This window comes from Pinus tabuliformis, chromosome 5_2, assembly GCF_031772625.1.
Source record: "Pinus tabuliformis cultivar Carrire ecotype Pingquan chromosome 5_2, CPIR1, whole genome shotgun sequence".
In the NCBI taxonomy this organism is placed as follows: domain Eukaryota; kingdom Viridiplantae; phylum Streptophyta; class Pinopsida; order Pinales; family Pinaceae; genus Pinus; species Pinus tabuliformis.
Genome location: NC_142306.1, coordinates 1062084015 through 1062111809, shown reverse-complemented (window position 1 = coordinate 1062111809; position 27795 = coordinate 1062084015). Strand labels below are relative to the sequence as shown.

The window sequence follows — 27795 nt, the reverse complement described above, 5'->3', positions numbered from 1 at the left end:
CCCTATTACATAATAACTACAAGCACGAGTCCTTGTGGAATCAAATAACTATGTGCATCCTTTGAGTTAGACAACTTGAAAGAGATTCACACGCACAATATTAACACGCTAACCCAATTTGAAGAGGGTGTGAAGACAAAATGGGAGGTTAATGACTTTAAAAAGGGTTTTATTAGCATTTTTTTTAAAGTTAATGCACTTTGTCGTGTTAGTGTAACAATGAGTTTTAGAATCTCCTTAAATTTTTCTATTAGTATTAAAGTTTATGAATTTGGATGTATTAGTTAAGTGCACAATGATTGGTAAGCCTTGCACTCTAAATTTTGATGTGCTTTGAACAAAAAAAATTAAGACCAACCAAAACATTATTAAAATTTTAGTGTAGTTAATTATAAAATATATTAAAATATAATAGCTAACAAAAATAGTTTCAAATAAGCTGCATAAATTCTAATATTTTTATTATCATTTTTTTTAAATAAGATTTGTTTAGCTTCTATGTTATTATTTTTAGAGGAAATTATAAACACAAAGTTAAACGATTATAAATTAAACTCAAATTAAATATTCATAACAAGTACCAAAGATATATGTTCAAAATCCATTATTATTATGTGATTAAATGCACATGTGAGCGGCTACAATGTTATTGTAGTTGTGTCATACATTCATGCATATATTAATGATCACGTGAACATTAGGATGATGGTCGATTTGGATAGACTTTAATTCGATTAAATTAGTATAACCTTAGATCTTCAAGGCTACATATGTGTCTATGTTTGTAACGTACATTACTAGTAACAGGTCACAAAATTGAGCATCAATATCTAAAATGGTTTGGAGGCGGGTCTTGCACTCTCCCCAACCGTGTTCAAATCCTTGATGAGACATTTGGCCAATTGTTATAAAGCTAAAAGAGTAGATGTTCTTGAGGAGTGGGACCCCCGCGTGAATGTGTCTCTAGATATCTCAATCTTTTTAATGTAATTAATTATAACATATATTAAAATAAAATAGTTAATAAAAATAGTTTCAAATAAGATGCATAAATTGTAATATTTCTACTTTCAAATTTTAAAAATATAGATTTGTTTTAATGTCTATGTTATTGTTTTAGAGGAACTTATAAACACAAAGTTAGACCATTACAATAAATCTCAAATTAAATATATGTAACAATTACCAAAGATATATGTTCAAAATCCATTATTACCATATGATCAAACGCACAAGTGAGTAGCTACAATGTTGTAGTAGTTGTGTCACACATATATGCACATATAAATGACCACATCAACTCTAGGATGATTTTGAGTTTGTGTTGGTCATAATTAGTATATGATTTAAATAGCTTAAAGAAGCCAAACTAGAATTTCATCTCCGATGGTTTTCCCATAGCTTCATGAGCCTCTAGCAGTTTTCTTCCCTTGTCTTGGTCAGGACATAACCTTGCAAGCCGAGGTACAAGATGTGACAAACCCAGCTTTGATATATGTGAATAATATTTTCGAGCACCAATATCCCCATTTCGAAACCGAGCAGAGACATCTTTAAATGCAGCGAATTGTTGCTCATTGCCTCCCAAACCTGATTGAATGCTTTCAATTAATTCCTTGTTTGCAGCACGCACTTCCTCAATACTAAGCAAAGGTGCATTGCTTGTCTGGCCTGGGCCAAGATTTTGACTACGTACAAGTGCAGCCATAGACTTAACTGATCTCTTTCCTTTGTTCATAGATTTATGTGAAGCATTTCCTGATGCCACAGGAAGGGGAGGAAAGGCAGATTCTTCAAGAGGGGAGTTAAGTGCTCTTCTACTCACTGCAGTGGGATACCTGGGAGTATCAGTTTCTGATGCCCCGGGAAGGGGAGGAAAGGCAGATTCTTCAAGAGGGGAGTTAAGTGCTCTCCTACTCACTGCAGTGAGATACCTGGGAGGATCAGTTGATACAGTACTTGGGGAAGAACTTGCTACCATGTCAGAGGAAAGCAAGGGAGGAAAGGCAGATTCTTCAAGAGGGGAGTTAAGTGCTCTCCTACTCACTGCAGTGGGATACCTGGGAGGATCAGTTTCTGATGCCCCGGGAAGGGGAGGAAAGGCAGAATCTTCAAGAGGGGCGTTAAGTGCTCTCCTACTCACTGCAGTGAGATACCTGGGAGGATCAGTTGATACAGTACTTGTGGAAGAACTTGCTCTGGCAACTCGTTGAGACTCACGCTCACTCCCTGGACGCCTATATTGAAAACTAACAGGAATCTGCATGGCATTTGAATCACAATATTTAGCAAATATGATCCATAGAATCAAAAAAACACTACCAGTTGAGCAAAACCATTCAACAGAACAAATATAATATTATTGAAATGCAAAGCATTCATTCCCCAGATACCAAGATACTGAAAGCATTGGAACCAACACTGAAATCTGTCATGGAAATCCTAGGCTCTTTAATTGTAGCTATGCCATGTATTACCCCAATCTCAACAGGTAAATTTTGCCTATTGAAGATATGGGTGGGTAAACAAATTGAAATAGTACATACTTGCAGTGCAGCATTCCGTTGAGACCGGGACATATTTCCAGCATGCTCAATTGCATTATGCCTCTGAAATTGAAATCATAAAGTTATGTAGTTTAAATCTTTCGAACAAATGTATGTGAAGGAAGGAAAAAAAATGGCACACAACAAATGTTAGCAAGTAAAATGAAAAGTCTTTCAATCAACCATCAGGACTACCATCGCCTCAATTTCTCAGTTATTGATAGTAAACCTAAGTGCCGGGAATTTTTTTTATAAATAGCAAGAATCAGATTAACACCTACAAGTGACTAAAAAGAACCAAATCATTGCCGCAATAAAAAGGAAAAAAAAGTGACTAAAAAGAACCAAATCATTGCCGCAATAAAAAGGAAAAAAATGTGTTGTATGGTTTTTACATAATGGATTGAAATTAATAACAAAAGCATTCACAATGAGTTTTCAGTTTTTTATTTTATTTCTGTATAGTATTTAAATGAGGAAATACAGGCGCATCGTTATAGCAGTTTTCAATATAAATATATAGAGCGAAAAGCCACAGTATCCATCACAACATTTTCAATGAAGCACATCCATTGCCAATTGACCCAGGGATAATCAATCATATTTTCAATAAAGTACATCCATTTATGCTCAGAAACAGATTCTCTGAGATGCTCTAATGCTTTGAAAGTTCAGTTCAAATGTTTAGGGAGGTCACTCTTTATAGGTTTTATTTTTGTACGCTGCACCATAGTTTTCTGCGAAAGCTAATTACAATCCTATCTTTTTCTCAAATTGTGTTGCACATATTATTTGAATATTAGTATGAACGTATAAATCTGGAAACATGTGAACCTTGCTCACTACGCATTTTATAAGGTCGCTAATTTATGGGGTGGACGGATGGGGAATAGATGACCTTTTGGGCGCTCTCCCGCCAGCCAGTTTTTGGGATAGATCCCTTCAAAATTGTATTTGATAGAGATATTGTATCCAACTCCACGAATGAATTTTTTGTTCCTAGTCGTCAGGAGAGGTAGTCGCTGTCCGATCTACTGTTAGAATTGGCTGATTCACCACCAGAATCATTAGAATGAACCGGAAGGTGATATTTTTAGCCTTATTAGCACCTTTCCATCTAACATGTATGCCTTATAATGTTATAACTAGCATTTGCACCAAATGTTGCAAAGGGAACGCCGTAAGGCATAAATTGAGAAACAATCATTACATGGGAATGGGCAAATCTAACATGTACCATGCAAAAGAATACAAAAATGCACAAAACCATATTTAAATTTTTTAAACTGTCAATCTGAACACTTTTTCACTCATCCAAAGAGGAATTTGATACTAAAACCTTAATAGGACCTTTCCTAGGCTCAAGCATAACCAAGTAATCAAGACCATACCTTTTTAAGTTGAGCTTGAGCTCATGAAAAGCATTTTAACTAAGCTGAGATAAGATTTTGCAAGAGACTGTATAGCTAGCTTAGTTAAGACCTTTCTAGACCAATCCTTCTAGCTTGCAAGCTCAGTAGGACTCATCTCAAATCTTGAGTTAAGATGGATCTTGTGTTAATTTCAATAATGGACAATACAAGGCATTGCAAATTTTTCCTAGTGTAAATGATGAAAAAGTATTTCAGGTTTGTACACGGGACAAATCTTCTACCTAAAACTTTCTATGCGTAAATAAATTAAAAAATGACTAGTTAAAGGTTCAGCAAGCTTTACATTAAAATTCAATCCCTGATCTTTTAGGGATAGCTTTAACAAGGTTAACTATGTTGTTCAATGTACAAGCCAGAAATTCTAGATGTGTTGAGAAGTGTAACCTGCTAATCAAGTGTTTGAAACTTGTGTAAATTGCATACAACAAAAATAATACAGTGAAGTAAATAAATATACATGATGGTGTCACTTTGAACAAAGCATCCAAAAAGAAGTTGAAAATATATTTTTCATCTTTTTTGAGTTCTGGAAGGCATTATACATAAGAGAAGGATTTGAGCTAATGTCTCAATTTAGATTGATATCTTAGCTTGAAGTGTTTTCACGAACCTCATGACCAGTACCTCTTGAGGACTTGTTATGGCTCTTGGAACTAACCTTGTCTAAAAGGAAGAATTGATGCTACAATTAAAGTGTTGAAGATCACAGACCTGCATGAAGATTAGTGAATTTAATACTTAATAGTTATGTGTCATCACCTACAATGATTTTTGAAGTATTCCTGGATCTGAATAATCTCGTCATTTTAAAGGAACTCTGTCAGTAAAGACCAAGTAAAGGTTTGATTGAAAAATCCTGTGTCAAAGACTTGTATCATAAATCTCTTTGGAGTTGTTGATGTGTAGCATTTCTCGAAGAATGAAATACATTAGAGGTTCGTGTCAATGTTCTGGAAACATTTACTTACAAATCGTATGCAATTATAAAGAGATCCTTAAAAAATCATTTAAGGATAATTATTGACGCGTAGCATAAAAAACCAGATGTTGGAGAAGGCTTATGTGAGGACCCATTTTACAGCCTAAACTACAACTACAACATCAACAGACCGGTGACAAGGATATCAAGATGAACCCATTCAAGTTTCTGACCTCAGTTTGTAGTTTCCATTCTTTAGCTTTTACTAGAAGCTGCTGCAAATGTACAAGCTTACGCTTCTCACTGAGAAGTTCTTGCAATATAGATTTATGTCTTACCTAGGACTCAAACTTCTTTTTCATTCCCTTCTCTCTATTAAGAGCTTCTTGACAAGCTACTACAGATTCTAAAGAACTTAGTTTTGCAGCTTCCATCTCATGCCTTACCAGTGTATTTTCTTCTTCCAGCTTGCGGACTGCAGCATTGGCAAGTTCTACCTGCCCACTGGCTTTACGTAATGCATTCTTCATTTCAGAAAGTTTCTTCATGGTACTTTCCTCAAGAGAAAAATTTTCCTTTTTAAGGCAGACAACTTCTTCCTTCTCTTGCTTGAGGGCCTTTAATTCAGCTTTGTCTTTACTCAGTCTGCGAGCTGCCTGCATTACCTTTTGCTGGGCCCATTCAGTTCATTCTTGTAGCAGTGTTTCCAGTTATCTAACACGATGGAACATTTTCACAAGGATCTCATCCTTTCTAACCTGGGAGCCATTTCCTCCAAAAATATGATCCAATGAAACAATATCATAATTAGAATTAGTTGCATCTTCAACAACACTTGTAGAATCATTAACAACTTTTACACCAACATCTCCAGATGAAGGCAATGAAAAAGAAATCTCGGTACCAACAGCTGCAAAGCTGGAGGCATCGTCCACTGTCTCAGGATCAATCCTACAACTTCTCATTGGGAATTCCTATTCTACTCACTGATTAGGCTTCCCAATCAGCAAGCTTGTCTGCATTGAATCTGATATATCTATAGAATTCTGCTGAACTTCAGTGCCAGCAGAGCATCTAATGCATGAACCTGCTTTGGTCCTACATCTCATATTTGAGTTTTCAATGCCTAATAAAAGCAGCCCCTTTTCAATAGGAGACATTTTTAATAAACAGGCTTCACTATGTTCTGTTCGGTCTAGTTTATTTGTCCGCGCAGTTGGTGAAAACAAAGTTCCTGAATCTCTTTTTACATTAGTTAGGTTGCTCTTCATATGATCTCCTGTTTGAGTTGCTCCATTTATGACATTTTTGTCTTGCGGAAAAGGCTGGGCCATACTCATGATTTGTGTTGAGATATATTGTACTAGATGAAATCCGAGCTCTAAACAGGTATGAATTAGACATGGCATTCATAATCTCATGTATCATAGTTATCCTAACGCATGTTAGAGATACTAAGAATTCCCCTGTTCTATATAGAAATGACACTCGTCTTTACAATATGCCTATGTTGGAGGTCAATGATGCCCTGCCACTTTTCTGCTTTTGGGCCTCACCATTTGGAATTAGCACATATATATATATACTAAAAAACTTCCTTTAGTAATGACTTAAAAGAGTCCAACATCTTATGCCTCAGTATTATTAAAGGAAGGTCGAAAATGGTACCTCAACATAATTGCATAAGGCAGAAATGCCTCAGGTCTAACAATAGAAGGTCGAAGGACTTCTAATATTACCTTAGAGAATCATAGTCAATACAAAAGCAAGCTTATATTTTGATATATACCCCTTTTGCGAGAAGAAAGTAACAATGGAACTTACCTTGTGCACAAACTTATGATTGTCTTTATGGTTTTAAAACATTCCACAATAAAATCTATATACTACAATGATCTTTGAAGGTCTAGAACAGATTTCCTTAATTTCATAAGGAATTGAGATGGTGTCACTTTGAACAAAGCATCCAAAAAGAAGTTGAAAATATATTTTTCATCCTTTTTTTAGTTCTGGAAGGCATTATACATAAGAGAAGGATTTGAGCTAATGTCTCAGTTTAGATTGATATCTTTCCTTGTGTTTTCATGAACCTCATGACCAGTACCTCTGATTAAGTTCATCTATATCTTAGCAAATCCCAACAAGGTGACTTTGTGATAAATCCATGAGGCTGTTGGTTAGCTTACATATGGAACCTAGTGATTGGTGGTGATATGGACCCAATCGATATGGCCAACTATATTTAATGAATTTCAGGGGGTTCAGTGCCTGTAAAAGACTGCCTACGTCCATTAGATTTTTGTTGGGTGGCGGGGGAGAAGTGAAGAGAGGTTGGAGGCTCATGAGCTCTTCTTTATCAAGAAAAATTTATAAAATGATAAGACATGCTATCTGCAATTATTATTTAGGAAATTTAAGAGTTCAAAGATGGTAGCAGGGAGGATTGTACAGTAAAATTTATATATTCCATCACCAGAATATGGCTGAGCTTATATTGTGCAATTTCAAAATGCAAGACATTAAAGAGGCAGTAGCAGCTGCATGAGTTGTAAAGCAAGCTTATCAAATACTATGGTCCAATACACTTTGAACCATGATCAGGTGTAGCATTTTGGAGTCACTCCAAAATAAGGCAAATAATCAGAATTCTAATAAATGTTAAAATTATGGGATGTTTTAGTAAAGTCTCAATGATGTGTAATTCAATCAAACATAATGCATTCATTTCTCAATCAGCAATGTCTTTATTCCTAAAATAACCTACGATCTACAATACATAAAAACTTCCCTTGCCTCATTAATCAAAGCTAGAAAACCCAATTCCACATACAGAGCTGAGAAGGTAAATAACCTAATCATACATCAGTCTCACCTCCATACAAGCTTTTCAAGGAAGTAGAAGACTAGAAGTACAATGTCTAAATTCACCTCTTGATTTGGTGTCATGACTTCACTGCTGATTATGGACGGGTAGTATAAAAAACCAGATGTTGGAGAAGGCTTATGTGAGGACCCATTTTACAGCCTAAACTACAACTACAACATCAACAGACCAATAACAAGGATATCAAGATGAAACCATTCAAGTTTCTGACCTCAGTTTATAGTCTCCGTTCTTTAGCTTTTACTAGCAGCTGCTGCAAATGCACAAGCTTACGCTTCTCACTCACAAGTTCTTCTTGCAATATAGATTTATGTCTTACCTAGGCCTCAAACTTCTTTTGCATTCCCTTCTCTCTATCAAGAGCTTCTTGACAAGCTGTTGTAGATTCTAAAGCACTTAGTTTTGCAGCCTTCATCTCATGCCTTACCAGTGTATACATTTTCACAAGCATCTCATCCTTTCTATCCTGGGAGCCATTTCCTCCAAAACTATGATCTAATGAAACAATATCATAATTAGAATTAGCAACACTTGTGGAATCATTAAAAAATTCTACACCAACATCTCCAGCTGAAGCCAATGACAAAGAAAGCTCTGTACCAGCAGCTGCAAAGCTGGAGGCATTGTCTATTGTCTTAGGATCAATCCTACAACTTCTATTTGATAATTCCTATTCTATTGACCGATTAGGCTTCCGAATCAGCAAGATTGTCTGCCTCAGCTGCACGCTATGCATTTTCTAAATCTTCCTGTCCAACGTTATCATTGGTTTTCTTTGACAATGCATTCATAACATCAGCCTGTATAGGGGATATTTCAAATCCACATACTTCAACTTTGAAGGAATTGGATATGAACAAAATGAAGAAATAGCGATGGGATCACCATTGTCATCAGTGTCCACTAATATATACATCAAGTACTTTGAAAAAAAGGTCCCTTCAACTTTCTTTCTCAAATAGGTTTCATCCGGGCCAAATGTGTCCACGTAATTGAGGCAGTCATTTCTCAATCGGCAATGTCTTTATTCCTAAAATAACCTACAATCTACAATTCATGAAAACTTCCCTTGCCTCATTATTCAAAGCTAGAAAACCCAATTCCACATACAGAGATGAGAAGGAAAATAACCTAACCATGCATCAGTCTCATCTCCATACAAGATTTTCAAGGAAGTAGAAGTACAATGTCTAAATTCACCTCTTGATTTGGTGTCATAAGTTCACTGCTGATTATTGACGTGTAGCATAAAAAACCAAATGTTGGAGAAGGCTTATGTGAGGACCCATTTTACAGCCTAAACTACAACTACAACATCAACAGACCAGTGACAAGGATATCAAGATGAAACCATTCAAGTTTCTGACCTCAGTTTGTAGTTTCCATTCTTTAACTTTTATTAGTAGCTGCTGCAAATGTACAAGCTTATGCTTCTCACTGACAAGTTCTTCTTGCAATATAGCTTTCTGTCTTACCCAGGCCTCAAACTTCTTTTGCATTCCCTTCTCTCTATTAAGAGATTCTTGACAAGCTGTTGCAGATTGTAAAGAACTTAGTTTTGCAGCCTTCATCTCATGCCTTACCAGTGTATTTTCTTCTTTCGGCTTGCGGACCACAGCATTGGAAAGTTCTACCTACCCACTGGCTTTACGTAATGCATTCTCCATTTCATAAAGTTTCTTCATGGTACTTTCCTCAAGAGACTGTTTTTCCTTTTTAAGGGAGACAACTTCTTCCTTCTCTTGCCTGAGGGCTTTTAATTCAGCTTTGTCTTTACTCAGTCTGTGAGCTGCCTGCTTGGTTTATATTTTAATCATTAAAGCCTTCATATTCAGCTAAAAAAAACAAAATGAACGTCCAATGGAACTTACCTTGTGCACAAACTTATGATTGTAGTTCTCATTTTAAAACATTCCACAATAAAATCTATATACTACAATGATCTTTGAAGGTCTAGAACAGATTTCTTTAATTTCATAAGGAACCAAGACAGTGTCACTTTGAACAAAGCATCCAAAAAGAAGTTGAAAATATATTTTTCATCCTCTTTGAGTTCTGGAAGGCATTATACATAAGAGAAGGGTTTGAGCTAATGTATCAGTTTAGATTGATATCTTAGCTTGAAGTGCTTTTATGAACCTCATGACTAGTACCTCTGATTAAGTTCATCTATATCTTAGCTAATCCCAACAAGGTGACTTTGTGATAAGTCCATGAGGCTGTTGGTTAGCTTCCATATGGAACCTAGTGATTGGTTGTGATATGGACCCAACAGACATGGTAAACTATATTTAATGAATTTCAGGTGGTTCAGGGCCTGTAAAAGACTGCCTACGTCCATTAGATGTTTGTTGGTTGGCGGGGGGAGGAGTGAAGACAGTTTGGAGGCTTATGAGGTCTTCTTTATCATGAAAATTTTATAAAATGATAAGACATGCTATTTGGCAATTATTATCTAGGAAATTTAAGAGTTCAAAGATGGTAGCAAGGAGGATTGTACAATAACATTTATATAATCCATCACCAGAATATAGTTGAGCTTAAATGGTGCAATTTTCAAATGCAAGGAATTAAAGAGGCAGTAGGAGTTGCATCAGTTGTAAAGCAAGCTTATCAAAGACTATGGTCCAATACACTATGAACCATGATCAGGTGTAGCATTTTGGAGTCACTCCAAAATAAGGCAAATCATCATAATTTTAATAAATGTTAAAATTATTGGATGTTTTAGTAAAGTCTCAATGATGTGTAATTCAATCAAACATAACGCAGTCATTTCTCAATCAACAATGTCTTTATTCCTAAAAAAAGAGACCGCGCGCTCTGCTCTCGCGCCCTGCTGCGCACCTGACCTGAACCCTGAGCGTGCTCGAGCCTGGCAGCTTTGCTGCTGGGTTGCAGCCTCCTGCTGCTGACCCCCCATTGCCCAGGGCCTTCTGCCCTCTCCTCTACTGGGCCTCCTGCCCTTTTACCCTTCCCGTTCATTGGCGGAGCGCCCCTGCGCTGCACTATGGATCCACCCTCTCAGGAGCAGGCAGAACTGGAGAAAGCTTTTGCATCTCTCATTCCAGAGAACAACACGGAAAGGATCTGCCCTTCAGCCTCAAAGTTTGTCAGAAAACTTGATGCAATCCCAGAAGTATCGCTCCCCCCCGCCCTTCCAAGGAGAGCTGTTGTGGCTCTTGCTGAACGAGGCTTGGTTGGCCAGTTCACGGGGTTATGGCCTTCTCCTCGCACGGTCCAACGTTGGGTTGAACGAAACTGGAATGCAATGGTCCAAGGCAAGATCGCAATAAGGTTTTGTGGAAGGGGGTTCTTCACCTTCCTCTTTGAATCAGTGGAAGATCGTAACCTCATTTTCAGAAATGGTCCCTACTTCATGGACACCAGAGGCCTTTATCTCAACCGATGGACTCCCGACTTCGATCCAGAAATGGACGTCCCCAACGCGGTCCCCGTCTGGGTCCGCCTTCCACATCTGCCGCTCCACTGTTGGGGAGATGAATCTGTGCGAGCCATCGAGAACGCGGTAGGGAAATACATCGATAGATCGGAGCCAAAGGAGAATATGCATGCATGCTCTAGGATATGTGTAGAAGTGGATTTGGGGAAAGGATTACCGGAGGCAATCAAACTCAAAGTAGACCAGTGGACGCACATTCAGCAGGTGGACTACGAGCAGCTGCCATTCAAGTGTAAGGTATGTCATGAATACGGGCATTTTGCTAATAGGTGTAGCAAATCTAAATCAATAGATAATAGCAATGATGAAGCCCCGGAAGAAGCTTGGGAAATCGTCAAGAAAAAAAAGACAAACCCTCCCCCTGTTTCATCAAAGCCCTCCTCTGAAACCCCAATCCTCTCTTCTCAACCCTCTGGATCTGGCCCTCCCTTCCCTTCCTCCTCCAATCCTTTCGAATCCTTGGCATCAGAGGAACCCTTATCCCCCCCTCCGTCTCCCAAGGGCCCCAGGGCTTCCCCTTCTTCCCCCCTCCAGGCCTCCCCCCCTCCAACAGTGGAAAGAATTCTAACTAGAAATAAAACAAAGGAAAACATCTCAGCCACGGAACCCCCAAGAAAAGTAGGAAGGAAATCAAACAAAGAGATAAGAGATGAGAATGCAGCAAAAGAAATGGCCACAGGGACCCAACAGCCAATGGATACTTACCTTGATAAGAATAAAGGAAGCGGGGAGAAGATGAAGGAGAAGAGCGGGATCCACAACAAATCAAGTAAATGATGATTTTGGTCTCTTGGAACTGTAGGGGGATGGGCTCCTCCCTAAAATCAAATGCAGTCCGAGACCTTATTAAAGCAGAACATCCAGACTTCCTCCTACTCCAGGAGACCAAAATCAATGAACAAGAATTCCATAACAGTCTTAAAAGAAGTAGAAATTATGAAGGACTAGCCATGAGTGCAATAGGAGCCTCAGGAGGCATAAGGGCAATCTGGAATAAAAACAAATGGAAACTCACAGACAACAGGCAAAACAGATGGTGGATCAGACTAGATATGCAAAGCACAGCCAAGATGGAGGAATACACAATTTATAATGTCTATGCTCCTCCCCATTTCAGAGACAAAGCCTCTTGCTGGGATTCTCTCATCACAGATCTTGTGACTGCCCAAGGGAGGAATATTTTCCTGGGAGGAGACCTTAACTTAATAAGGAATGCAGATGAGAAAATAGGAGGGAATTTTTTGGTCGATCCCTCAAGAGACAAACTGGAAGAAATCATTCAAACACACAGTCTTATTGACATCCCTCCTCAGAATGGCCGCTACACCTGGTCAAACAAGAGAACAGGCAAAAACAATATCAAAGAGAGACTTGATCGAATTCTGGTTCATGAGAGAATTGCTGCCAACTTCTCGAGGATTCGAAGTACAATTATACAGGGCTTCATATCAGACCACAAACCAGTGGCGCTGCATTTAGACAAAGGGGAAGACATGGGTCCGCTGCCATTCAAATACAACAGAGCATGGGATTATAGTGAGGACTTCAGAAACGTGATAAAAGAAGCCTGGGCAACGGAGATAACAGGCTCCCCACACTTCATTTGGGAATCAAAGCTCAAACTGCTGCGGATTGCCATAAAACAGTGGGCTAGGAATCACGCGTTAAAGGAAAGGAAGGAAAAAACCGACCTGCAAACGAAATTAGAGCAATGGAATCAGGAAAAGGAAGCCGGCCAAGATACAGAAGAAGACCAAAGGAAAGAAAGTGAGCTGTATAAGGCGCTCTACAACCAGCATCGTAAAGAAGAGGACGAGCAAAGACAGAAATCAAGATGTCTCTGGCTCAATTCTGGGGACAAAAACACCTCGTTTTTCCATAACAGTCTTAAAGTAAGGAGAGCTGGAAACAACATTGAAAGGATAACATTTGAAGGCAGAGAGCTTATGGACCAAGGGGAAATCAAGGAGGCGGCATCTAGACACTTCCAAACTCTTCTTACAGCAGACCCTCACTATCAGGAAAATCCGGAATTCCTCAATATCATTGAGAGAAAGATCTCTGAAGCACAAAACTGTGAGCTGGACAAAGAAATCTCAAGGGAGGAGATTGAATGGTCAATCCATAGTATGCCCTTGGACAAAGCCCCTGGGCCTGATGGCTTCACGGTGAGCTTTTATAAAACTCACTGGGATATCATCAAGAAAGATTACATAAGAATGGTGAAAAATTTCCACTCAAAATGTAAAATGGGCAGCAGCATCAAATCTTCACATTTAGCGCTAATCCCAAAAGAGCCCAATCCCCAATCTTTTGACAGGTTCAGACCTATTTCATTGTGCAATGTCTCTTACAAAATTATCACTAAGATCCTGGCAAATAGGTTAAAAAAAATCCTTCCCTCACTCATTTCCGAAAACCAAGGAGGATTTGTCCCCAAGAGACATATAATAGATAATGTTATTCTCATTCAAGAGGCGATACACAGCAGCTTAGCCAGAAATGAAAAGGGTATGATCATCAAGCTGGACATGGCGAACGCTTTTGATAGGGTAAACCACTCTTTTCTGCAGGCAGTCCTAAAGAACTTCGGTGTCTCAGAGCTCTTCATCAGCAGGGTCATGGAATGCATCTCCTACAATTGGACAGCCCCTTTAATTAATGGTAGGCCCTGCAGCGCTTTCAAAAGTTCAAGAGGCCTGAGGCAAGGATGTCCTCTATCTCCTTTCCTCTATATCATCATGGCAGAAACACTAAGTTTGCACCTGGAAAACAAGCGAAAGTTAAAGGAAATAATAGGAGTGGACATTGTTCGTGGAACCAAGGGGATCAATCACTCCTTATTTGCAGACGACACCCTTCTAATCGGCGGTGCATCAAGCCTCATGGCCAGGAGATTCAAGAACATCCTGGACCTCTTCCTTCAAGCCTCTGGGGGCAAATTAAACAACAATAAGTGCATGGTCTATACCTGGAATGTACCAAGATACATAACTCAAAGAATCTCTATGATCATGGAAATCCCAGCCCAATCAAATTGGTCCCACTTTATGTACTTAGGGCTGCCACTAGCTAAAGAATCAATCAAAAATGAAGTTTGGGTAAAGCTAATCGAGAAATTGAGAGGGAAACTGCAGAGCTGGGGGATGTATTGGCTCAACTTGGCGGGCAGAACAATACTCATCAAGGCCATTCTATCAGCTCTTCCTATCTACCAATTTGCCATTACCCTCGCCCCAGCAAGCATCCATAAGCACATGGAGCTGATTATCAGAAGTTTCCTATGGAAGGGGGGAAAGCAAGACACAAAAAAATTCAGCTTGGTGAAATGGGAAAAGGTCATCCTTCCCCTAGAAAAAGGAGGACTGGGAATTAGAATTCCAAGACTGGCAAATATGGCAATGGGCTTCAAGTTAACTTGGAGAATCCTCAACGAGAAAGGGACCTGGTGGGCAGAGGCCATCAAAAGGAAATATCTGAATGGGATCAACAGCAACATCCTCTCTGAAGTCATCACTGACAGACATTGTACACCTGTTTGGAAATTGATCAAAAAAACTCTTCCCCTCTTCAAATCTAGCATATCTAAAGCCCCAGGTAACGGAAGATATATCAGCATATGGGAGGATAGAATTATGGGCACGGAAGCCAGGGAAAAGTCCACCAAATTCAGGCCCCTTCATCAGTGGATGACATAAGCTAACCTCAAAACCCTCTTTGACATCTCCCTTTGGGACCAAAACAGCTGGATAGGATGGAAAGCACTGCATCTCCCCAATGAAATAGAGAACCTCTGGAGTGACCTTAAGCTCTCTCTCACAGGGTCAGCCCCTATAAACAGAACGACAAATGACAATTATGTTTGGGATCCAAACGGAGGCAACTACACAGTGAAAGAAGGTTACAAGGCACTCCAAAATTCAACAGCAATCAACAACTGGCATCTATATAAAGCAGCATGGAGAATTGAAAGCCTGCCGAAGATAAAACTATTCAATTGGACCCTGCTTCATGGCAAAATCCTAACAGCAGAAAACCTTAGGAAAAAGGGTATCCAGGGCCCCTCATTTTGTTTCATGTGCAGGGAGGCAGAGGAAAACATCAATCATCTTTTCATTCACTGTCCAGTAGCAAGGTCCTGTTGGAAGCTTATAACTAGTCCTCTAAATATTGGAGACCTTCCCAATCAGATTTCTCTCCTCCAGAAAGGTTGGGGGAAAAGCTTCCCTTACGCCAACAAAAACATGAATCTGGCAAAGAGGATATGGACCAGCATCCCTTCAAATCTCTGTTGGCAGTTATGGTTAGCTAGGAATGAAAGTATTTTCAAAAATACGAAACCTAGTATATCCAGCATTCTGGCCAAAACAACTGCTCTCATCACAGAAACAATAGAAGCAAATGGAATCTCTCAAGCTGACCCGGACTATACAGATGGCAGGGTGAAGGAGTGGGTTCGGAGATTCAACTATAAACCAAGAGCAAAAAATAATACAATAATAGGCCCTGGACAAAAGGATTGGAAACTGAGAGGGACAAAGGACGAAGTCAACAATTGGATCCAAAATCAAAAGAGGTTTACACTCCACTTTGACGGGGCTTCAAAAAATAATCCAGGCAGAGCTGGAGCTGGGGGAATAATTAGGGATCCTCAGGGGAAAACGATTGTTACATATGAGTGGGGCTTGGGTACCATGACGAATAACAAGGCTGAAGCTTACAGCCTTCTAATGGGGACCTCCATCGCCATGAAACTAGGCATCCAAAATCTTCTAGTTCTGGGCGACTCTACAATCATAACAGCAGCTATGAACTCTGGAAAAGACTTTAACCAAACAGCCTTAAACAGAATCAAAGGCAGAATCATGGATCAGATCAGGGGCTTCAGCAAAGTGACATTCAAGCATATCCTAAGAAGCAACAACGTGGAAGCGGATGAGCAAGCAAACAATGCAACAGGAAGATCCACGGGCCAGGTAAGGGAAAACAATGAGTCTTATGAAAGGGATATTCCATAGACAGGCCTCTATCCCCTCTCTCCAGGTTATCGGTCACCTCAGGCATCCGTATCAATGCATTTGGCCCTTCCACAACTTATCTTCATCATTTCCTATCCTTCTCGACTGCCAAAACAGGTGTTACAGGACAGCATATCGCCCTCAGGATCCGAGGAACGCAGGCAGGGTATGGACTCTCTCACTGACCAGCGCAGACATTTTCAGATGGTGTGATCACGCCCATACTGGCGGCAGGCTCCTCGGGCACGTAAAAATCACCTCTAAAGATCTCACTGATACCAAGAACAGATACTCTACTACTCGAAACAAGAAAGAGCAAGTCCTCACCGCTCCTATAAATGACAGAGAGCATCTCAGGACCACCACAGTTCAAGGCTATGCAAGACAGAGGCGCGGTGATTTCTACAAGCGAAGGCTTCAGTTAGCGGGCTCCTTCCAGGATCATAAGATCAGCTTTTTGTTTATGGTAAACATCGGGCTCCTCTCGGTTTTCATTAGTCAAACTAATCTTTCGTTCTGTTTTCGCAGAGGTCCAGGGATTACTTTTTTCATAGTGGACTGCGCTTCTTCTCCTCCGATCCTCCCTCTCAGGATTTTTGTCCCTCCCTTTGTTCTTCTCCGCCCTGCTACCCTCCTCCACTACCACCCCTCTGCTCTTCACTCCATTCACTGCCTCATGGAGAACCAATACCTGATAAATGTCCATGACCCAGCCATCAGGCCAATCGACAGACTCTTCAGCAGAGACTGCACCATGTGTAAAGCTCACACAATAACGATCAACAGTTTTGTGAAGCAGTTTAAGGATTTGAAGGATGATTTCGAAACTGATAGCAGGTCGAAGAGAAAGAAGCTAGAGAAACAGAAGGAAGAGATTGAAAGTCTCAAAGGAAGGTGCAGTCACCTTGAAGAAGCCATCGAACAGATTAAAGCACTCTCTCAAAGTTACCAGGCTGAAGCCTCCACCAAGGCTAGTGCAAGGAGGGATCCCAGGCCGGATGATTCGGTCACACAAAAACTCCCTAAAATCTTACATGGTTTTCAAATTCTGCTGGTTAGGCGGCACCTTTGTAAGGCAATATAGCCAATCTCTTTTTAACTTCAGTCATTATAGAGGCAGAATTGAGGAAAATGGGTCTGCGTACCTAATTTTGATCCTCTTCGCTCTAATCTCTGACATCTATGTACTAGAATTTTGATCTTGGGGTTTTATAATATGAAAGTAACCGAAGTTGTTAAAAAAAAAATGTCTTTATTCCTAAAATAACCTACAATCTACAATTCATGAAAACTTCCCTTGCCTCATTATTCAAAGCTAGAAAACCCAATTCCACATATAGAGCTGAGAAGGAAAATAACCTAATCATGCATCAATCTCATATCCAAACAAGATTTTCAAGGAAGTAGAAGTACAATGTCTAAATTCACTGTTGATTATTGACGTGTAGCATAAAAAACCATATGTTGGAGAAGACTTATGTGAGGACCCATTTTACAGCGTAAACTAAAACTACAACATCAAGAGACCTGTGACAAGGATATCAAGATGAACCCATTCAAGTTTCTGACCTCAGTTTGTATTTTCCATTCTTTAACTTTTACTACCAGCTGCTGCAAATGTACAAGCTTACGCTTCTCACTGACAAGTTAGGCCTCAAACTTCTTTTGCATTCCATTCTCTCTATCAAGAGCTTCTTGAATTGCTCCACTGCCTCAGCTGCACACCATGCATTTTCTAAAGCTTCATGTTCAGCATTATCATCGGTTTTCTTTGACAATGCATTCATAACATCAACCTGTATAGGGTCAGGAAGCTTCTCCCAATCTGTAGCCAACACATCCTTGAGTGCATTCTTAACATCAAGGTCTGTTACTTGGGGTAATGCACTTATGTCTCAACTAAATGATCGTATAGGAGTTTTGACAACAAATGGAAGCCTGCATTTTGTGGTTGCATAATTTTATAAGTTCATTCGCAATGGTTTCTAAAGTTGATCCGAGCAGTCAGAAATTAGAGTTAGCTAAATTCCATCTAGTCGAAAACATTAACCTGAATAACTGATCAAAAGGATCATTTCCTTCAAAGACCTCATTTGAAACAACAGAAACCAACCTCGCCTGTCTGCCCAGTCATTTAATCTAGCTCCATTCTCAAGTATTTCAAAACTCCAGAGAACTGCTCCACTACCTTAGCTGCACACCATGCATTTTCTAAAGCTTCATGTCCAGCATTATCATCGGTTTTCTTTGACAATGTATTCATAACATCAACTTGTACAGGGTCAGGAAGCTTCTCCCAATCTGTAGCCAACGCATCCTTGAGTGCATTCTTAACATCAAGGTCTGTTACTTGGGGTAATGCACTTATGTCTGAACTAAATGACCGTATAGGAGTTTTGACCGCAAATGGAAGCATGCATTTTGTGGTTGCATAATTTTATAAGTTCATTCGCAAATGTTTCTAAAGTTGATCCGAGCAGTCAGAAATTATAGTTAGCTAAATTCCATCTTGTCGAAAACATTAACCTGAATAACGGATCAAAAGGGTCATTTCCTTCAAAGCCCTCAAGGTTGCAGTACCAGAAACTCAACATGCAAAGAAAAAGAACCCATGATGATTAACGCAGAAGAAAACCCTCTTTGAGCTTAGCAAACTCCAACAGGCCCGGAAGGGCAAACAATGCAAGTTTTTTTTTTCAAAATAGGTTTAGAAACCATCCTGGAGCGACAGGGGTTGGCAATTTGGCAAGTTCTCCTAACTCAAATCTAATGAGAATATTGTTGAACCTTCTTTGAAGAATTTTGCAGCCTGCCAGAGCAAAATGAATGCAATGAATCCTTGTTCAGCGTTGCAGAAGTTGCAAACCATCGCGCATAAGGAAACTATATGGCATGAATGAAGGATTCGGCTTTCCTTACCCTGCATCCTCAAAGTGAAGTTGAAAGCCCTGTCGAAATCACAACAATCCTGGTTGTTTTTCTGGGTCACAAGACCAGAGAATGTTGTAAAAACGCTGGAGAATGGTCATTTTAACCTTACGGGTTTTTTTGGTCTTAACTATCAATCCAAGGGCCTTAAAATTTCCAATCGTCTAACATCTGATCGAATGGTGTAGATAATGACACGGTAGCAGTTGGGGGTGTTGATTTCAGAGGGGAACGCCTTACGGCGTAATAAATTGTAATATTATGTAATGTGCAAACTATGTGAGAGATTGTAATATGATTAAGTAAACTTAGTTCAAGAGATTGTTAACATGCTAAACAGACAACCACTATGCGTGCCCACCTGTTCACACAAGACATTAAGAATAGAATGTACACATGTCAAAACACACCACAGCAATATACCACTGCATCGACCCGTCTACCAACCACTTGTCCACACTGACATACTATCTCCATACATGTTCACCAGGCTCATTGACATCTGGTCCTTCTCCCTATTCCTTATACTCAGACTAGATGTTTGTAGTAACCAGTGTTGTGAAAAGCGCGATTAAATCGCGCTTTTTTCCCAATGACGATTTAATCGCACGTTTTATGCGAAAAAAGCGGCTATATTTTTTTTGCCGATTTTTTCCGAAAAAATCTTCGGGTGTCGGGGCAGCGGGTTTTATAATGTGATTTTTTATTCTTTTTTGCTCATTTGGACTGTGGGCGCGCATAGAAGGAGGAGGACGTCTTGGAGAGAGCAGCTGGAAGGTTTGTGAGCAAATCTAAGTGCTTGTAGGACAAATTCAAGAGGAGACCACCCATTTCTCCATAAAAACGGTATGTGGATTAATTTTTTTTCGTTTTCCTTGTTTAAAAACATTGTTTTTCATTGTTTTTGGTTGGGAAACTTCATATGGGCACCATTTTCCTTTTGTTTTCATTGTTTTTAAAGAATTTTTGTATTTTTTCATTGATTTGGGATGGGTAAATCGGTATGACTATGGGAACCAATTTTTTTTTTTTCATTTTTTTTAAACATTGTTTATGTTTTTTCATTGTTTTTGGCATTTGCCATTTGGTTGGGTAACTTGGGTTTGGAACTTTGGATTCTAGAAATTTGTAACTTGTAATTTTGTAAATGCTAAATTGTAATCCTAAATTCCTATTTCCTAATCCTTATTTTCCCATAAGTTTGCAAATTCAAAATTCAAAAACAAGCATGCCAAGGAAATTGGATCCTTTCTGGGAATATGGTGAACCTAAAGCTCCGAATGATAGACAAAACTTGAATTGCAAGTTGTGTGGAAAGGAGATACGCGGTGGGGTGTACAGGTTGAAGTTTCACCTTGCACAAATCCCTGGACATGATGTGGGGCCCTGTATAAATACAAATCCTGAACTTATCCAAAGAGCCATGAGAGCATTGAGAGAATTAGAGCACACTAGAGAGGCCAAATAAGAACTCAAAAGGCAACTAAAAAGGTCAGCTGAAGGAAGTGGGCCAAGTGGCACTGGTTCTACTGCAGCATCAGTCAATCCGGTAGCTGCATCATCATTTTTTGTTCCTCGAACCACACCTGGTTCACAACCATCTATCGGTTCAATGCTAAAAAGAACTGAAAAAGAACAAGCAGACAGGTTGATGGCAAAATTTCTCCTTTGGAGTGATATTCCTTTCAGCATTGTAAGGAATAATCCATTTTTCCAACCTACTGTTGATGCTATTGCCAGTGTTGGCCCGGGGTAAAAAATCCCTTCTTATCATGATTTCAGAGGTCGGATTCTTCAAGATGAAAAGCGTGACTGCACCCAAAGAATGGAGGATTTTAGGGCATCATGGGCACAAACAGGATGCACTGTTATGTCAGATGGTTGGACTGACCAAAAGGGGAGAACCCTTATAAACTTCTTGGTTAGTTGTCCCAAGGGGACTATGTTTATCAAATCTGTTGATGCATCTCATCAAATCAAAGATGCAAGAACTTTATGTGATTTGCTAGATGTGTTTATTTTGGAGGTGGGTGAACAACATGTTGTCCAAGTCATAACAGACAATGCTGCAAATTATGTTGCTGCTGGTAGAATGCTTATGGACAGGCATCCTACTTTATTTTGGACACCTTGTGTTGCCATTGATTTGATGTTAGAGGACATAGGGAAAATTCTCTTTGTCAAAGATATTGTTGACTCACCAAAAAGCATCACAAAATTTATATATAATCATACATATGTGCTTAGCTTGATGAGAAGATTCACCAACAACAAAGAGTTGGTGCGCCCCGCCATTACACGGTTTGCCACGAGTTTCATATCTCTTCAATCCCTCTTGAATTCTATGTGGGATGTGAAGAGAATGTTTCTTTCAAAGGAGTGGCGTGCTTTGTAAATGAGCCGCAAACCAGAAGGAGAGGCCATATGCAGACTAGTTTCATACCAGGAGGACTTCTGGGCGGGAGTGCAGGAGGTGTGCGCCATTACTGAACCTTTGGTAAAGGTTCTTCGGTTGGTTGATGGTGAGAAGCCCGCAATGGGCTATTTGTATGAAGCCATGGACAGGGCCAAAGAAGCCATTTGGGCCTACTATGATGATAAGGGAGATGATGGGTTTCAGAAACAACTCCTTTTATGGGGAGTGATTGATGAGCGATGGAACAACACACTCCATCGTCCCATTCATGCTGCTGGGCTTTTCCTGAACCCTGCATTTTCTTATGCATGTGGGTTTGATTTTAATGCTGAGATCATTGATGGATTCTTATCCTGTGTCCAGAAGATGGTGCGATCTCCAAAACAACGTATAGAGATCTCTAAACAAATTGAGACATATAAGATGGCAGGTGGCACATTGGCTTTGAAATGGCTATCACTGATAGGACGATTAAAATGCTAGGTATTTTTTAGTTTATAACTTTGTTTCAAATTTCATTGTCTCTTCAAATTCCATTTTTTTCTTATGTTTATTTATAATTTTGTTGTAGATGCATGGTGGAAAATGTATGGTGACAGAGTACCCCTTTTGCAAAAGCTTGCCGTACGCATCCTCAGCCAAACATGCAGCTCCTCAGGATGTGAGCGCAACTGGAGTGTATTTGAAAAAATACACAACAAGAAGCGCAACAGGTTAACACTTAAACATTTAAAATATTGCAAATTTCCAAATAAATTTTTGAATTCATTAAACAATATTTTTTTTATAATATTAATTATTAATTATTATTTCATGATCTTTGTACAGGTTGGAGTCCCAGCGACTTAATGACATGGTCTACGTCTACTACAATCTTCGATTGTGGGTGAGGCAACTTGAGAGGACACCTGATGTGGATGCCATCTCATTGGATGGGATTGACACCACTGCTGCATGGAGGGTTGAGGCCGAGAGGTCTCTCATGGATTCTACTGATGATTGGTTAGTGCAGGATGTAGTGGAGGGGGAGGAGGAGGAGCAGGAGCAGGAGGAGGAGGTGACACCGCCTACCCGGGCTACCACTGCCACCAGTAGAGGACGTGGTCTACATCCTGTAGCTCCTACTTCTAGTTCTTCAGCTTCTAGAGAACATCAGACTCCACTGCCATTTCCACCAGCACAGGCACCAGCATCTACATCTAGAGGGAAAGGGAAAGTTGTGACATTTTCTCGCAAGAGGGGTAGAGGAAATCAATAGGATTAGACTTTCATTTTATTGTATATGACATTATGACATGATGAGATACATTATCATATTTTTTGTTGATATTTTGAGGCTGAGCTGGGACTCAGGAGTCAGGACTTACTATTCAGGACATGATTCAATGTTATGTGTGATTTTAGCGTTAGAAATGATATTAAACATCTTATATATTAGTTTTTTTATCATATTTATGTGTCAATGTATTTATTTTATGTTGTGGATGGTTTAGATATTAAAAAAAATGAAAAAAAATGAATATTTTTGTACCAAACGCTTTTTTCCTGCTTGTTTCCGCTTTTTTCCCGATTTTTCCGATTCGTTCCCCACGCCGATTTAATCCCGCTCGCACTTTTCACAACATTGGTAGTAACTACATTGATGGGTTCCGTAAAATCTGTCATCTTAGATCGAATCCATTCCATCTCGTTCCCTGCTTTATTTCCTGCCATTCTCATTTAGGGCCCCAACAATGGCGCACACTACCAGAGTTGATGAATTTTGGTTTACTTAAGTTGATGGAATAACGCATTCAGCATTGCAGCAAATGATATTCGCCTTGCCTGTTGAAATTTGGTACCGGAGGACAGGTGGTTCCCTAAGGCTTTGATCTTTGGCCTAGGGAAAAGTGTCCAAAAAGAATTTAATTTTTCTCTTAAAGTGACTTTATAATTTTTATAAAGTCAAATCTAATTTAAAAGTGACTTTAAGTGATAAAGTTACTAAAGTCTAATTTTAAAGTGACTTTAATAAAATCAATGTAAAATTAGAAAGGAAAAGTGACTTTGGAAATAAATGACTAAGTGGGTCTTTATTAAAGTGAGGTGAATTAAATAGAAAGTGAGATTTAAATGAGCATTTAATCTCAGCCCTAGATCTCAATCAATTTCAGCCATTGGATTTAGGGATTACCCAAAAGTCACTTAGGGTTAGATTAAAGGAGGGAAAGGAGGAAAAGATCATTCATTCTTTCATGAGTAGATTGAGAGAGGGAGAGCAAGAGAGCAAGGGAGATTTCTGGACAGGGAGGAGAAGGAGGCAGCAGCTTGACACACATTCCAAGGCAGCATTTTATCAAATCCGTACAGTTGAGTGAGCACACAGTGAAAGGCAGATATTGGGCACGATTTTAGAAATCCGTACAGCAAGTGCACAAAAATCCAGGAGCAGAAATCCGTACAGCAAGTGGTTGTACCTTGGCACGCAAATCGAGGAAATCCATACAGCGTATTTAAGGCAGCTTGCACGCTTTTCTAGGCAGGCTGTATAGTAGCATTTAAAGCTAAAATTTGGGCACAAAAATCGAGGAGGTCGTACAGTATTTATTGATGTTCTGTTTTGTTGTTTGCAAGTTTCTCCAGTTGGTTGTGAGGCACGGAAAACGAGATAAGTTGTAAAAGTTTGCTTGCTGATTTTTTGTTGAATATTTCTCTCACTATAAAAGCATTTTCCAGAAATAATAAAGAGCTCTCGAACTGGGTTTCCCCAAGAGTTGTAGGGGATTTTTCCAGGGTCACCTTGACGAAAAATCACTGTGTTTAAATGTGTTAAATGGCTGTTTGTATGTGTTGATATTTATTTCTGCATTTTCCAGCATTTTGTAATTTTTCCAGAATTTGTGTTTTCAGCAAAATTTATTTTCCAGTTGTTTAATGTATGGATATGGGAAAGGGCATTTAACTATTTTGGAGAAATAAGGTGAAACTGAAAACCGGGGTGGGAAATGAGAAATTTTTACATTGCCACTGTTAGCATTGCAGATTACTAAATCCTGGAGGCATTTAGTATTTTTCCAATGGCCTTTGCTGAGACGCTGGGAAGCGACTGGGTAAAATCAACCCAGTGGAAAAGGTGAAAATGATTTTCTTGAATCATAATTAAGATGAAATTTAATGGATTATACCTTGTTATTCTTTAATTGTTGAGTCTTCTCAAGTAAATTATATAATGTTAGATATTTGACAAATGATTTTCCTTGCATGCAAGGTGTTTTTCGGATACATATGGTGAGTATTTTGAAGACCTGAAGGAGGAGTTCCATGAGTGTCTTCCACAAATACTAAAGCATGGAGTTATTTACTCTTTTTTCAATCACCTTTGTGGAGGTGATGCATTTTTTCATGTACTTTACTGTCAATTAGTTGTACTCGAGCTTGCACATCTGGGTTACACCATGCAGTTCAATCCCGTTATCAATCGGTTAAAGATTTCTTAGAGAAATTGAGCTTGCACATCTGGGTTACACCATGCAGTTTGTCCCTTTATCGGTTAAAGATTTCTTACAGAAATTCCTCTTACCCGTAAAATATTTCTGGGGGAAAAATGTGTGGGAGGGTGTCAAGCCAAAATACAAGATGCGGATTACTAGCGAGTCAATTATATTTTCAAGATCATTCGGAGAAAAATGTGTGGGAGAGTGTCAAGCCAAAATACAAGATGCTTATTACTAGCGCGTCAATTATATTTTCAAGATCATTCGGGATGTTTAATCTGTATTTTATATTTCTGATCTTTTTTAGCCAATCTTTGTTCAAAATTATTGGTTATGATTATTCATTTTAATTTCCAATATAACTTTACAGTGGCCACAATTTGGCTTTCAATGTTTCTTTGTATGTGTCTTTCAATGTATGTTTGTTTGAGATACAACTCGCAAGGTGTCAGAGCTTTCTTCCTGGACAGAATCCCTTGCCAATACCAATTTGTGAGCAAACAACAATTTTGTTTCAACCAACAACAATTTTCTGGCAAACAAAGACGGAACCTATCAGGAATTGGACAATACAAAGGACGGTGACCTATCTTCACTAACATTGGGTTTATAAGATCTCAAAGTAGTTGGGTTTATCAGATCTCAAAGTAGAAGGTAAGGAGAAATTCTCTTCTGCATATTTTAGTTTTTATTGTACCCTCAAATGTGACAGTGTTTGTTTTACATCATGCATTCTCCAGGTTAGACAACATAACAATTATTTTTCTAATCCTATGCCATCCTCTAAATGAAGGTGTGAGAGGAGAGAGATTGTTGTTGATGAATTTGTTACAACATCTATGCGACTACCTTTGTCCTACTACAAAGCTCGCTCTCAATACATGAATGGGACCAGGTAACTGTGCATGGAAATGAAATAAATGAAGGGAAATGAAAACAATTATATATCAAAACAACTATATATGGGAACATGAAGCAGAGTCAATACCAGAGCTCGCAGTGAGTTAATTTAGAGAAATGAGAATAGTTATATATAGCAACATGAAGCGGAGTCAGTACCAAAACCTTGAGCTGAGCTAATTCATATAAATGTAAACAATTTTATATGGGAACAAAAGCAGAGCCAGAAAGGAGTTTTATGTACCTCTTCCTCCTCCAGGAGCATTTATTTAGAACAATATCCCAACAAACGGAAGAGAGATTTTCAATGTCAGCAAACAGAAGAGAGAGTTTCAATGCTAATTTTCATCTCCTCCAGGAGCATTCGGAATAAGAGAACAATATCCCAGCAAGCATACATGTGTGAGAATGTTGCCTAACTTCTCAGCCAGATGTAAACGAGAGCACTTCTACTTAGGTATGCTTACTCTAGGTATGTCTTTTGTCTCTTGGCACCATATGTTCATTTAATTGTCTGCTTGGAGAAGAATGTCGCACCAAGGTAGAGCATTGGAACTGAGAAGAATGTCGAGCCAGGGCAAAGCATTGGAGCTGAGAAGAATGTCGAGCCACAGGAGAGCATTGGAGCTATGAAGGCTGAGAAGGCTACAACTAGCGAGGGTCCAGAACCTATCTGGAGAAGAATGTCGAACCATGGCATAGCATGGGAGCTATGAAGTCTAAGAAGGCTACAACCAGCGAGGGCAGAGGGTTAAGAACACATCTTCATAGATGTGGCAGAGGGTGTTAGGGCAGAGGGTTAAGAACACATCTTCATAGATGTGGCAGAGGGTGTTAACGTGTTGGAGAGCAATGGTGGAAGGTGTTAACGCGTTGGAGAGCGATGGTGGAAGGTGCAAGAAATGGTGCCAGGTGTAAGCGGGCAATAGAAACTGTAATTTTGGGAATAGCAACTATAATTTTGGTAGTAATTGAGAAATAAATACAAATGTGCAAAACATTTTTTCAAACTATTTGTGTAACAATTTTTTTTTCAGAGGGAAAATCAACATATGGCCGAGGCCAGCAAATTTTTACAACATATGGCCAAAGCCAGCAGATTTTTACAGCATATGGCCGAAGCCAGCAGATTTTTACAGCATATGGCCGAAGCCAGCAGAATTTCAGAATATTTACGGCATAGCTGTAACAAATCGTCCATAAGGCCGAAGCCAGCAGATGACCAAAGCACGGTCCACAGAAACACCGCCGCAAGAATCGATCCCGGCTGGGGGGAGCGAAAGCCATCCGCCCCAACCGTCTAATCATGCACGTCGCGTGCCAAACTATTTGTGTAACATTAAATGTCATGAATTAATGTTAAACTTTAAGATAGCATTAGTTCTAATTTTGAGAATTCGATTCAGGTTTAACTTGTTTATCCTTAACTTTAATAAACTGCTTGCCTAAAAAACTTAGGATATTGTCTCTCCCTCTACAATAAGAACTCTAATGTGATACCCAATCAAAACACTCACAAATTGTTTTAAAATATTATTAAAATATAAAGTTATTTAGAACTTTGGTTAAATTGCACTGATAAGAATAGTTCAACTGAGATTAATATAGGTCAACGCACTAGAGATCGCTATAACACGTGTTATGCCATTAAATGACGGGATGTTTGAATAATCAATTGACATATGAGCAGAGCCCGTTACCAAGTAACCAATCATTAAATTGAATATTTATAAAGCGGCCTCTCAGGTTGGAAGAGAGGCGGAATAAAAATATAAATCTAAATCAACCTTATATTAAATTTTGTAGTTCAGAATA

General features: G+C 39.2%; 1 protein-coding gene across 1 annotated transcript in view; it reads right to left on the bottom strand.

Annotated features, from left to right (window-relative positions):
- Positions 1-1139: 1139 nt before the first annotated feature.
- Positions 1140-27795, bottom strand: part of LOC149162904 (uncharacterized) — a 28698-nt gene continuing 2042 nt past the window's right edge. The window contains exons 2-3 of the mRNA XM_089437442.1: positions 2547-2609; positions 1140-2260 (exon numbers count right to left, since the gene is read on the bottom strand). Coding sequence (XP_089293568.1) covers positions 1370-2260; positions 2547-2579 — 924 coding nt within the window. The 5' untranslated portion in view covers positions 2580-2609 and the 3' untranslated portion in view covers positions 1140-1369. The remainder of the gene's footprint in view (positions 2261-2546; positions 2610-27795) is intronic.